The sequence below is a fragment of the Hippopotamus amphibius genome, chromosome 8 (genome assembly GCF_030028045.1).
Source record: "Hippopotamus amphibius kiboko isolate mHipAmp2 chromosome 8, mHipAmp2.hap2, whole genome shotgun sequence".
Classification (NCBI taxonomy): domain Eukaryota; kingdom Metazoa; phylum Chordata; class Mammalia; order Artiodactyla; family Hippopotamidae; genus Hippopotamus; species Hippopotamus amphibius.
In genome coordinates this window covers 53,904,754-53,919,011 of record NC_080193.1, presented here as the reverse complement: position 1 = coordinate 53,919,011, position 14,258 = coordinate 53,904,754, and the positions used below count along the sequence as shown (strand labels likewise).

Genomic DNA, 14,258 nt, shown 5'->3' with positions numbered 1-14,258 from the left:
AGTAGTTGCAGCACATGGGCTCAATAGTTGTGGCTCACAGGCTCTAGAGCACAGGCTCAGTAGTTGTGGCGCATGGGCTTAGTTGCTCCACAGCATGTGGGATCTTCCTGGGGCAGGGATTGAACCCATGTCCCCTGCATTGGCAGGCAGATTCTTAACCACTGCACCACCTAGGAAGCCCGCAAGGTCTTCTAATAGATCATTGTGCTGAACTGTTTATTATTGATGTTTTTGTCATATATGAACTTCATCTTCCTTTAACAGGCATGGATTTAACCTATTTAAAAGACCAAAGGAGAAAAGGCTATCTATTTGGTCTATGATGTGTCTATGAATTGCTTTTTCTTAATGCCTCTCTCAAATGTTCTTTTAGAAATTTAAATTCTTACTTGATATAAACCATATCCAGCTGATAATAGTGAAAAGGATGCTTTGTAGTCATGTATTAATGAATATGATAACCTTAAACAGGCATGTGGAGGAATTCAGTCCCAGAGCTGTCTACACCAGTGGCAAAGCGTCCAGTGCTGCTGGCTTAACAGCAGCTGTTGTGAGAGATGAAGAATCTCATGAGTTTGTCATTGAGGCTGGAGCTTTGATGCTGGCTGATAATGTAAGAACATTTTACCCTCTCGGATATAAAGAAGTCAGAATATCTCCTACCTTATCAATACAGGCCTATAAGTTCCTATTAAAGAGATGTCCCTTTTTTTTGATAAGTACTTTTAGTAAATAATTCATAGTTTTATTAATCTAGAAATTGGGATTGTTATCATTAATCAGCACTTTCCGAGCTTCTCTAGAATGTGTTGTGTGCCCTGAGCTTGTGTGTTTGCTGTTGCTAGTACTTCTCAGCATTTTTTCCTTTCTAGACTGTGACACATCTATGAGTATGTCTGCTGCATTTCACATGTATTTGTCATAGATCAATTAGATCTCTGAGTGCATGTAAATTGTAGTTATATATACTTATAAACATTATGTTCCAACTTCATCCTTCACTTTCCCAGCCTGAAATCAACACTGAGGTGACGCAGAATATTTGCAGAATATTTTGACCCTGAGATTTACACAAGGTTTTGTGTTGAGTAAAAGTTCAATAAGTAACTTTGTGTTTTTAGTTTCACTCTTAGTTTAAAATGAGTCAAAAGCATATGGTTCCCTTTAGCTCTGGGATCTACTGTACTGTCTTACTCTAGTAGAGGGAATTAGGATTGCTTACTTACCTATCTTAGTTGTTTAAAAGAATGGAAAGATCTCTGAGGTAGCAAACGTTGAGTTTCCTTGCCGTTTGACATCTGAAAGGCAGTTTCTTATTCTGGGTTTGTTTGGTTACAGGGTGTATGTTGTATTGATGAATTTGATAAGATGGATGTGCGGGATCAGGTTGCTATTCACGAAGCTATGGAGCAGCAGACCATCTCCATCACTAAAGCAGGAGTGAAGGTATGTGTGTCCACTTCTGTTCCACTGCATCATGCCTTAACCTTGTAGATTAATGTAGCTCTAGAGAAGATCACTTTGATAAAATGCATTACTTCAATATGAAATGCAGTTTATTGAAATGGAAAACACAACCCTGAGGGTTATTAATCCAAGTTATAGGTGCTGTTTAGGGTACTGTGAAAATTATGGTTATGACACAAAGTAGAGGAAGTACCAGTGAAATTTTTAGCACTTTCAACATTTCCACAAAGCTTCTGTAGTCTTTGATATAAAGCGTATTTGCAATTGTAACAAAAATGTAGTCGACAGGTTATTTAAATGAAAATAATAAGTACAATATTGTAACTAGCATTAGAGAGAAATCAAACTTTAAAAATAAAAGTAATACATTCAAATAAATAGTTAAGGAAAATGTAAGCAGTACATTAATATATAAGTTAAAAAGAGAAATCTTCCCCTCCAACTCCCAGTGCCAATAGATACTCAGAAGTATCTGCTGAGTTTATGTCCCTTTTAGGAATATTTTATCATAAATAAGCATAATATACATACAGTTTTGTTCTTTGCTCATTTAACTTCATAATTTCATTTCGGTAATCTTTCTATACCAGTATATATTAGATCCACTTGATTTTTTATTACTCTGTGATTTTCAATTGTATATACCCCAGTTTGGCTCATTAGACTCTTATATAAAAGACTGACATTCAGGTCATTTCCAGCCTTTTGTATTACAAACAATATTGTAAACATCCTTGTGTACATCTTCCTGTACTTAGCTGCAAGATAAATTCTCAGTAAGAAATTGCTGGCTTAAAGGGTGTGCACATCATACCATCATCATATGGTAGTACCTGTTGCTATATATTATTATTGGACTTTAATTTTGATGATTCAGTAGGTGAAAGACGATATCTTATTTTTTTGGTTTGCATTTAGTTAATTACGAAGAAAGTTGAGCATTTCGTCATATGCCATTCCAGTTGTCTTCTTAAACCTGTCACAATTTTTCCTTTTGTGGTCAGGCTACTCTGAATGCCAGGACATCCATTTTGGCAGCAGCAAACCCAATCAGTGGACACTATGACAGATCAAAATCATTGAAACAGAATATAAATTTGTCAGCTCCTATCATGTCCCGATTTGATCTCTTCTTTATACTTGTGGATGAATGTAATGAGGTAACTACATGAGCTATTGCTCTAAGCTTGCTTTATTATTTCCAGTTTGAGTAATTGAGTGAGACAGGCCTGGAGGATGTACTCCTGAAGAACTGGTGCATGTATTGGCACTGACCTTTTATATCTCCCAGAGTGGCACAGGATTGGACAGAGGTTTATTAAACAACTCAAAATCACTTGAATTGCTGGTTCTGTTTAATTGTGTTGAGGAATATCAAGATTTTTGGTTTTGTTACTGTTTTTTTATTTCTCAAAGCATATATTACAGTTAATTTCCAACCATACTCTTTAAGATTTTTATTATTTTTTTGTTTTTGTTTTTTCATTAAGGTTGAAAAGAATTGGGATACCAAACAAATTTCTTTTTAATTTTTTTTTTCAAATTATGAGTCATTTGTCTTTTTGTATCTGCCTATCAGTTTACTTCTTGCCACATTTTTCCCCCTAATTATGTAACAGTTTTAAGATTGAATGTAAAAATTGTGGATTTACTTATATTCTAACATGTTAGTATTAGAGTTATTTATACTTATACTTAAATATTTAACAACATTGCACATCTCAGATGTGCACAGAACTACAAAATGACCTTCTGTAGAAGGTTATATTGTATTGTACTTTTAATTGCTGAGCATGGAGGCTCTATATTACGTTAGTAACAGTGCATACCTGTTGCTTACACTAAAATTTTAAATTTTCTAGTTAAAATTTGCCTTCCATTAATGTGAATGTTTAGAGGGTTTTCGTTTTTTATGTTTGGTTTGGTTCTTTTCCTTCACAAATCTGTATAAATGTTTAACCCAGTCCCCTCCGCCCATTGTTGGGCATTATCTGATTTTCATATATTCCTGTCTATACATAATTTACTAAATTAATTTTTTAATTAGGAATAATTTATAACTTACAGAAAAGTTGCAGGAAATACAATAGTGCATATAGTACTGGTATACCCTTTATTCAGTTCACATAATAACTTTTGCCCCATTTGTTTTACCATTTGCTCTGTATCTCTACATTTTTTTCCGGTACCATTTAAGAGTAAATTACATATTTTAGTATGATTTTATTGTTTTCAATGTTAATAACAGTTCTGTGGTTATTATCTTTATATATTCGTAAGTGGCAACATAATGTAGTGGCTAGGAGGCTGCACTCTCAAACCAGACTCTTCATATCCTTGCTGTATTACTAATTGTATGGACAAATTACTTAACCTTTCCAGGCCTAATTTACTCATCTGTAAAATGGGGGTAATATTACCTACCTAATAAAGTTTTTGTGAGGCCTGCATGAATTAATGCTTCTAGACACACTTAACACAATAGGGCCTGGTGTATACAGAGGGCCCTAGAAATCTTACTTCTGCCATATTAAAGTCAGTAAATTCCTTCAGGAATAGTCTTAGAGTAGGGCAGAAGTATACATTTAAATGCCTAATTTTGGATGAAACTGATACTAAAATTTCCTCAGAAACTTGAACCCATTAATACAGCTTGTGGTGGCATGTTAGAGTTTGTTGTTAGCTATAAATAATTTCTTAATGCCTGGGATAGTCTGGAGTGGATATTACTATAACTGATCAAAATGATTTTCTTATTTTGAATTAGGTTACAGATTATGCAATTGCCAGGCGAATAGTAGACTTACATTCAAGAATTGAGGATTCAATTGATCGTGTGTATTCTCTTGATGATATCAGGAGGTATCTTCTTTTTGCAAGACAGTTTAAACCCAAGGTAACCTGCCCTTTTGTACTGTAATTGGGTTTATGACAGTGGCATTTAAACCTTACTTATTGGCTGCGTTGGGTCTTCGTTGCTGCACGTGGGCTTTCTCTAGTTGCAGTTGTGGCAGGCAGGGGCTACTCTTTATTGTGGTGCACGTGCTCTAGGCACAGGCTTCAGTAGTTGTGGCACACAGGCTCAATAGCTGTGGTTTGCAGGCTCTAGAGCGCAGGCATAGTAGTTGTGGCGCCCGGGTTTAGTTGCTCCATGGCATGTGCGATCTTCCTGGACCAGAGCTTGAACCTACGTCCCCTGCACTGGCAGGCGGATTCTTAACCACTGTGCCACCAAGGAAGTCCAAGAATAGTTTGTTTCTTCAGGGAGACTTAAGAAAAGGAAATTTTTTAAAAGTCTGAAAAATTCCATTTCTTTTACTCTTTAGGTGCTAATAAAAAGATTTTTAAAATAAACCTTCATAATGCATATTTTGTTTGGCATTTTCCTAAAGTAGAATTCAAAAAAAAATTTTGTTTGATTCTGGTTGGGAATTTCTGGCTTGACTTTTGGGAGTTAGTCTTAGATTTTAATTATCTATCACCTTCACTTGATTACCCATAATACTGGGATTGACTCTCACTGTCCCAAGGAAAGGGTAAAGCATCACTTTTGTTTGCAGAGGCATTTGCTCTCCATGACTGCGCTAGTCCTTTTGTGACCTTGGCATGCTTCCTTTATGCTTAGTTCCTTACTCTGAAAAACTGAGTATTCTTTAGTATGCCTCACTTTGTTATTATACAACAAATAATAAGGTTTACTGAAATAACTGGTTTATATACAGTAGGGGATACATTCCAAGACCCCCAGTGGATGCCAGAAGCCACAGATAGTACCAAGCCCTATATGTACTATGATTTTTCCTATATGTACATACCTGTGATAAAGTTTAATTTATAAGTTAGGCATAATAAGAGAATATCTGAATTGCCAGCATTACTATTCTTGCGCTCTGGGGCCATTATTAAGTAAAATAAGGGTTACTTGAACACAAGCACTGTGTTACACTAACAGTTGATCTGATAACCAAAATGGCTAAAAAGTGACTGACAAGCAAGTAACATACAGTGTGGATACGCTGGATAAAGGGATGATTCACATCCTGGGGGTGGGTGGTACTTTGGACAGTGTACAATTTCATCACACTCCTCAGAACAGTGCACAATTTAAAACTTATGAATTGTTTATCTCTGAAATTTTCTATTAATATTTTCAGACTGCAGTTGACCACAGAATGTGAAGCCACCGATGGGGGCACTATTAGATATATTGACTTCTCTTTTTCCCGAAGACTGCATAAGTTAATTAACTGAGCCTCAAGAATAGCCTGAGTAGTAATTTGTTTAATGAGCTTCGGCATCTTGGGTATAAAAGTATACATTATTTAGAAATAGTCATTTGCTTAAATACTAACTACTGTCTTCGTATTCATAAAATTAGTACATGGAGTTCATTGTCCTCCTTAGTATTAAATTCTTCTGAAAGGCATTTCAGTACTAATTTCTTGTCATTGGTTTCAAAGTTTTGACCCTCTCAGTTCCCCCAGAGTATCTTCACCTGGGAGGCTCTTAAACTTAATATTTAATTCAGCTCCCATTAAGTAGAAATTCTCTGACTTCATTGATGTTCCGAAACAGATTTCTAAAGAGTCAGAGGACTTCATCGTGGAGCAGTATAAACGTCTCCGCCAGAGGGATGGTTCTGGAGTAACCAAGTCTTCATGGAGGATTACAGTGCGACAGCTTGAGAGTATGATCCGTCTCTCTGAAGCAATGGCTCGGATGCACTGTTGTGATGAGGTAGCAAAGTCACTTTAACATAATGGGAAAGAGAAATTGATGTGTTGACTTATAAGCTGTTTTTATCTTTGGTATAGGACATACTAGGATTCACTGCAGGTTTATTTTTATATAACTGTTTAATGCTCCTAGGATACGTGACCCCTGACCCTGGGAGTTTTCCCTTGAAGAAGGTTGCTGTCAAACATTTATTGAATGTAGTAGTTAGATTAATAGTAATGAGATAATCATGACAGATTATAGAGTACATATAGAGGTGAGTTCAAGATTAATGCCATTTACTCAAGAAAAATTTGTTTAAACCCTACAGTGTGCTAGGCCTGTGGGCAGGGGATACAGATATGATAATGTAGCCTCCAGTCTCCTCTAAGAAGGGAATTTTACTCCTTAGGCTTGTATAATGTGTGGATATTAAATTGTTCCTTGAGCCCTGGATTCTACAGGTACACATCAGTGGGTATTTAGGGAGTAAACGGGGAACAGAATGGAAGGACATTCATGCCCTCATCTCTGCTTCAAGCAAACAAGCCCTGCTTTTATCTACCTTTATATTTTAGACAGTGTAAGGTTTTGTTTGAGGAAAGAGTTTGGCTGTTTTTCTTAGTAGTATGATTGAGGTTGAAGTCACATAGAGGAAAATGTACAGCTCTGACTTTTTACATACACCCTTGTGGCCACCCAGCTCGTTTACATCATCCTAGAACATTCCCTTGCACCCTTCCCCACAGTAACCTCTGTTCTGACTTCATTCACCATTTCTATCCCATAGATTTCATTTTTTGGCTTTTTTTCTTTTTGTTTAATTTTTCAAATTCTCTGATATGGTGCTTTACTGTTTACAAAATACTTTCACACTATCTTACTTATTATTCTTTGATTCTCCTAACATTTAATGGACATCTTTGTAAGTTAAGAGATGAATAAAAAGAGCCCCTGTCTTCCATTGCTGATAATTTGGTGGGAGCAAGACATGTTTAATTAAGTATGTGAAATATGAAAGAGAGGATATTATGGTAGAGTGTCATCAGCATAGAGTACAGAGATCAATGAATTCTTTCCTAACAAAGGAGGAGGGTTTGGGGAGATGCCAACATTTAAAATGGATCACTGAAGAGCATATAGAATTTTGATAGGCATTTTTAGAGTGAAGGCAGAAAGTTTAGTAAGAGCATGGGTTATCAGGAGGAATATAGTAGAATCTGCAGAGAAAGAATAGGCCATGATGGAGGGGAATTCTTAAAAACCATGCTGACATTTGTACTTCCTTTTTTTCCCCTCCTTGTAATGTTTTCTAAAATGAGGTTCATAGAACTGATGTGTCTTGGAGAATCTCTAACAGATTTTTCTTTCCTTTTTTGGTTTTTCCATAGGTAACAAATTCACATGATATGAGATAAATATACATATATATGCATATATATACACACACAAATACGTTTCCTGAGTAAAATTGAGTGTTTTTGCGTATATTTAAAAGCCATTTCTACTTCCTTTTATGGCCATATTCTTTGTTCCTTTTTTATGTATTGTTTTATTAGAAAGGCCTCCCCCACTCTAAGATTATCAGAGAATTTTCTTAGGATTTCCTCAAGCACTTGAATGGTTTCATTGTTTGTATTTAAATCATTCAAACATTTGGTATTTTTTCTGTTCTAAGATGTGAGGTATAAATTACTTGATTCTTTTTCAGATAGTTTCCTAGTTGTTCCAATACCATTTATTGAACAATCCATCCACACTGATTTGGTACACTTTTATTATTATATATTAAATTCTTAATGTTTGTTAAGGATCTCTTTCTGTATTCTGTTTCTTTTGTGTATCAGCCTCCTCTTGGATTAGTACCACAATATTTTAATCATTGGGGCTTTATATTTTAAACGTACAGCTGGTTCCACTGCATTGTTCTCTTTTGGCTGTTGTGAACTTAATAACCAGCTGGCTTAGGGGTTTTTTTGTTTGTTTGTTTGCTTGTTTTTTAAATATTGATATTCACTATTTGAGGAAGGCATCCTAGGAACTTGTTTGGAAAACTCAGGAATTTTTGAAGAAAGCACTAACCATTCTGTCTGTAGACTGCTGTTCTAATCTATAGATTCTGAACTTGAGCTACAACATTTCCAGCCTCCAGTCACTTCTGCTCACTTCAGACTGGGCCTCATAATCCTGATTGGCAAGAACCAGTTCCTTAATACCTATCCTATTGCTCCTGTTTGTCCTGAATTCGGTGGGTTTTGTGTACTGACAGACTCCTTGGTTTATCTGAAGTCAAGGAGAGATTTTGTGGTTTTCAAGGACCTCTCTGTTCAGCCCTGAAATGGGTTTTTCCTCCAATCGGTTTTCAAGGACCTCTCTGTTCAGCCCTGAAATGGGTTTTTCCTCCAATCGGTTTTCAAGGACCTCTCTGTTCAGCCCTGAAATGGGTTTTTCCTCCAATCGCATGACTTGTCCCTATACCTGTGCTATTAAATGTATAAAGGTATATAATTATTACCACCCCCTAGATTTTCTGTAATTGTTGAATATATTGTGCAACATGAAATACATTGCACTTTTAAAGTTATATGTCCATTTATCTTTATTTAAAAAATATGAACCTAGGGCCAGCTTATACTTGAGCTCAGTATTTGAGGTGAAATTTAAATATGAGTAAAATAAAAATAGTATACCCCCCCAAAAATTACTGATATTTAGAGCATGTTGAATTTATATGTTAATATGGAGAATTGATGTCTTTATGGTGATTTTTCCTACCTAAGAAAACATAATAGCAGTTAGAATCTAGATTATGCCACTATAAAAATCTCAGCTGTTTAAAACAGAAATAATTACATTTTTTTTTTGACGGTATTAAATTGTTTATTGATTACACATGATAATGGATGATACACAAGCTTCATTCCCATCTGTAACTTTATCTGGTACCATAATTCAATTTAGATATATTGCATAGGATGTGCCAACAATCATAATATTAGTAACCAAAAAAATCCCGTGACTTTGCTTGGGTGACCCTTTTAAAGGTGAACTCCAGGTCACAACACAGTAACTGTCAGTTCAACTACACCACGGTTTCTGAAGACAATAGCTTCTCCACCAAAGCAGGTTGTAAATAAATTTCAAATGGAACCTGGCATCACCCTGAAGGAATTCTAACTTCACACTGTTGGGGTAATTTACCAAAATGGCTTCAGAGTAGACTAACTTTACACAGCACGTTTGAAAAAAGACACATTTATTCAGCATCATGATCAGACTATTACATTTAGCAATCAACAGCATGGGTGCAAAAAAAAAAACAATCTACATTAAAATCCTTTGTTGGAATGCTTTACACTTTCCACAGAACAGAAACTAAAATAACCTGTTATACAATTAGTCACAAATACAGTCCTCGAGTTTTTTTTGCCCATACACATGAGTATTGTCTAAAACATGTCTTCTTTGTAGCAGCTAGGCCCTGCCACCACTGTGCTTGGCTGAGTTCACAAATCTGTTGTAACCTGTAGCTTCCCTGTCACTTCTCTGGCTCTCCTCTCCTGCTAAGCTTTGTTTCCTGGCAGTAATTAAAACCTTCTGCCGCTGCCATAGCTGCTGCTGCTGCTGGAACCGCCATAGCCACCTTGGTTTCGTGGTTTGGCAAAGTATTGGCCTCCACCGCCATAGGGGCCAGAGCTTCTGCCTCCAAAGTTCCCTCCTTTCATGGGTCCAAAATTTGAAGATTGATTGTTGTAATTGCCAAAATCATTGTAGCTTCCACCACCTCCAAAATTGCTTCCATCATTACCAAATCCATTATGGCCATCCCCACTGCCACCATATCCACCACCACTGCGGCTGCCACCAAAGCCACCTCGACCACTGAAGTTTCCTCCACGACCAAAGTTGTCATTCCCACCAAAACCACCTCCACGACCACCACCAAAGTTTCCAGAACCACTTCGACCTCTCTGACTCGATGAAGCACTAGCCATCTCTTGCTTAGATAGGGCTTTCCTTACTTCACAGTTATGGCCATTCACAGTATGGTACTTCTGAATGACAATCTTGTCTACGGAGTCATGGTCATCAGAGGTTACGAAAGCAAAGCCTCTCTTTTTGCCACTGCCTCGGTCAGTCATGATTTCAATCACTTCAATTTTCCCATACTGTTCAAAATAATCTCTTAAGTGATGTTCCTCAGTGTCTTCTTTAATGCCACCGACAAAAATCTTTTTCACAGTTAAGTGGGCACCAGGTCTTTGAGAATCTTCTCTTGAGACGGCCCTCTTTGGTGCCACAACTCTTCCATCCACCTTGTGTGGCCTTGCATTCATGGCCGCATCCACCTCCTCCACAGTGGCATAGGTGACAAACCCGAAGCCTCTGGAGCGCTTCGTGTTTGGATCCCTCATTACCACACAGTCTGTGAGCGTTCCCCATTGCTCAAAATGGCTCCTCAGACTCTCATCGGTTGTTTCAAAGCTCAAACCTCCGATGAAGAGCTTCCGCAGCTGTTCGGGCTCTTTGGGAGACTCTGACTTGGACATGACGGCAGTGGAGGAGGGAGACATCAACGATGCTTACTCAGCGGTGTCCACCAATTACATTTTTTTCTCATGCTTCATGTTCATTTATGTTAGCCAGAGGTTCTCCTCTTCACATTGCTCAGAAATTCAGGCTGATGTAAAGGCTCTTTCTTGATATATACTTTCATGATCACAGAAGATAGAGAAAAGAAAAGGTGAAGCATATGCCATTTCTTAACCTATCTAGAAATGACATGGCACTGCTGCTCACATTTCATTGGTCAGAGGAATTAACATGGCCATGCCTAAGTTCAAGTGGCTAAAGAAGTGCCTTCCTTTCATGTGTCTAGAATGAGAAAAGCAAACATTTGAACAGTCCTGATGAGTACCAGAGACATCATTCATTATCTTTCCACTTAATGTCTTTTTTTGTTTCACCCAATAGGTTTTAAAGTTCATATGTTTTTTGCATGTTTCTTGTTGAATTTATTTCTTGATATTTTGTTATTTTTCTTGGTATTGAAGCTAGACTTTTTTCCATTTAATGTTTTAACTGGTTGTTGCTTGTATTAACTATTAATTTCTGTATACTTATTTTGTACCATACTGATACCTTTTATTTGTAGTTGTTTTTCAGTTGAGTCTATTGATTTTCCAGGTTTTCATTCTTATTTGCAAATGATAAATGGCATATGTTTTCTTTCTATTCTTATTTTGAAAAATAAACTTAATCTTTTCCCATATTCTCCACTAAGTTTACTTTTGCTATTACAATACAGTGTCTAATAATTGTGACATTGGGCTTTTTTTTCTTGTTTCTAATTGGCTCTGAGATACAATATACTTTTATCAATAGGAACTAGACATTTATTATTCCTATCTTAAATATTTTTATCAAGAAGTTTGTTTTTTTGTGGGGGGGGGGGTTTGCCAGATGTCTTTTTAGTGTGTTTAGAGTTAATCATGATTTTTTTTCTCCTGGATTTATTAAACTGAAAAATAAACTAATAGACTTTCTAATATCAAGCCTTCCTGGAGTAAATCCTACTTTTTTAATGCGTTTGGCTTCTGTTTGCTGTTATTTAGAAACTTAAAGCAGTACTCATAAAAAACATTGGTCTCTGTTTTTCTTTGTTTTTGCATTCTCTGTTTTAGTGCCACGGTTGTTATTTCATTTAAATTTTTGGAAGGTTTTCCCTTTTTTCCTCAACTCTAGAATGGTTTTCTATTGCATTAAAATGATCTGCTGTTTTACTGATAAGAATTCTCAAGTAAAACTCTCTGGGTCTAGTATATACAGTTTGGGCACGTAGTTCTTAATTTCTGCCATGGAAATCAGTCTTGTTTAGATTTTCTATCTCTTCTTGGGTCAGTTTTTTGGTTTTTTGTTTGTTTGTTTATTTATTTATTGGCTGCATTAAGTCTTTGTTGCTGCGTGTGGGCTTTCTCTAGTTGTGGTGAGCAGGGGCTACTCTTCGTTGCAGTACGTGAGCTCTAGGCACACAGGCTTCAGTAGTTGTGGCTCTCGGGCTCTAGAGCATAGGCTCGTTAGTTGTGGCACACAGGCCTTGTTGCTCCGAGGCATGTAGGATCTTCCTGGACCAGTGATTGAACCGTGTCCCCTGCATTGACAGGCAGATTCTTAACCACTTCGCCACCAGGGAAGTCCCTCTTCTTGGGTCAGTTTTGGTAAGCTACATTTTCCTAGAAAAGTATCCACTTCCAAGAGTTGTTTCAGAGTTTAATATTATCCAGTTAGAATGTGGTTTTTTTGGTTGCTTGTTTTAATTTTACTGCATTATGATTCGAAAATGATGTCTGTTTCTCATTTAGTTTTTTGGTTTTTTTGGAATTTGGTTTCTTGGATGCTTTCTTTGTAGCCCAATGCCAATTTTTATAAACGTTTCATGAACACTTCAATGGAAGGCCTAGTCTCTGTTTACAGTGTACATAATTTTATATATATCTGTGAAGGGGGAGGTTACCTTATTATGTTACATGGGGCTTCTGTTTTTTTGAGGGGTTTTTGGTCTATTGCATCTTTTCTAGATTGAAAGTTAAGAGTCTCCTATGAATAGTTTTTATTTTTCTAGCAACATAGTTAGTGTCTCTTTGTAGTTATCCTTTTATCTCCTATAATTTCTATTTTACAAATATTGTCCTCTTAACTGGTACATATATTTTCATCGTGATTTGTACCCTCTAACTTTCTTTGTCTCATTTACGCTTTTTGTCCCAAATTACTCCACCTTGCTTTCTTTGTCTGGTATACCTTTGCCTAACTTTTTACTGTATTTTGTCATTTCTGAGTAAATTTAAGTGTGTCACATATATGTAGCATAGTCAGGTTTTGTTTTAATCTGTAAGTTAAACATGTTTACATTTATTGGTATGAGAGAGAGGTTTATTTTTGTTTTGGGGGTTTTTTTTTCTTTTTGTAGTTGAAATGATTTTTCATTTTGTGGTCACTTTGCTTTTGCTTGTATGTGCAGTTCTGAGATTCAGAAAGTTTACATTTTATTTTAGTGGTTGCCTTTATTATTATAACTTTATATTGTACCCTTAGTTCTCTGTTGGTTCCCTACTATGAAGAGTGATAAAACTAGCATGTTTCATCATTTTTCTTTCCTTCTCTCTAAACCACCTGATTTTAGTAAATAATATTTTACTGTTTACCTTTGCGCAGTCAGATATGCTTATCCATTGCTTGATTTATCATTTGATTTTCATCTGTTACAGGTGAGAGGCAATCAGCAAATTTTTTTTTAGTTGGGGTATAGTTGTTTTACAATGTTGTGTTAGTTTCTGCTGTACAGCAAAGTGAAGTAGAGTTCCCTGTGCTATACGGCAGGTTCTCATTAGTTAGCTATTTTATACATATTAGTTAGTATATATATGTCAATCCCAATCTCCCAATTCATCCCACCCCTTCTTTCCCAAAACCCTTGGTGTCCATACATTTGTTCTCTATGTCTGTGTCTCTGTTTCTGCCTTGCAAACAGGTTTATCTCTACTATTTTTCTAGATTCCACATGTATGTGTTAATATACGATATTTGTTTTTCTCTTTCTGACTTACTTCACTCTGTATGACAGTCTCTAGGTCCATCCATGTCTCTGCAAATGACCCAATTTCGTTCCTTTTTATGGCTGAGTAATATTCCATTGTATATTGTACCACATCTTCTTTAACCGTTCATCTGTCAGTGGGCATTTAGGTTGTTTCCATGTCCTAGCTGTTGTAAATAGTGCTGCAATGAACATTGGGGTGCATGTGTCTTTTTGAAGTATGGTTTTCTCTGGGTATATGCCCAGTAGTAGAATTGCTGGGTCATATGGTGATTATATTTTTAGTTTTTTAAGGAACCTCTATACTGTTCTCCATAGCTGTATCAGTTTACATTCCCACCAACAGTCCCACCTTTTCTCCACACCCTCTCCAGCGTTTATTGTTTGTAGATTTTTTTCATGATGGCCATTCTGACCAGTGTGAGGTGATAACCTCATTGTAGTTTTGATTTTCATTTCTTTAATAATGAATGATGTT

General features: G+C 36.4%; 2 protein-coding genes across 4 annotated transcripts in view; one reads left to right on the top strand and one right to left on the bottom strand.

Annotated features, from left to right (window-relative positions):
- The window catches only part of MCM6 (minichromosome maintenance complex component 6), a 38,359-nt gene that overhangs the window by 15,151 nt on the left and 8,950 nt on the right, over positions 1-14,258 (top strand). For 2 of the 3 annotated variants that reach the window (XM_057745762.1, XM_057745764.1), the window contains exons 9-13: positions 472-613; positions 1,339-1,446; positions 2,472-2,627; positions 4,235-4,363; positions 6,043-6,204. In XM_057745762.1, the coding sequence (XP_057601745.1) occupies positions 472-613; positions 1,339-1,446; positions 2,472-2,627; positions 4,235-4,363; positions 6,043-6,204 (697 nt within the window). The remainder of the gene's footprint in view (positions 1-471; positions 614-1,338; positions 1,447-2,471; positions 2,628-4,234; positions 4,364-6,042; positions 6,205-14,258) is intronic. The other variant, XM_057745763.1, reaches the window with a different exon arrangement.
- Positions 9,504-10,762, bottom strand: LOC130858773 (heterogeneous nuclear ribonucleoprotein A1-like). Its single transcript, XM_057745765.1, has one exon. The coding sequence runs from the start codon at positions 10,755-10,757 to the stop codon at positions 9,771-9,773; it is 987 nt and encodes a 328-aa protein (XP_057601748.1). The 5' UTR covers positions 10,758-10,762; the 3' UTR covers positions 9,504-9,770.

What these genes read in the sequence shown, in the direction of transcription:
- LOC130858773 (XM_057745765.1), bottom strand. Translation starts at nt 10,757, where the DNA reads ATGTCTCCCTCCTCCACTGCCGTCATGTCCAAGTCAGAGTCTCCCAAA.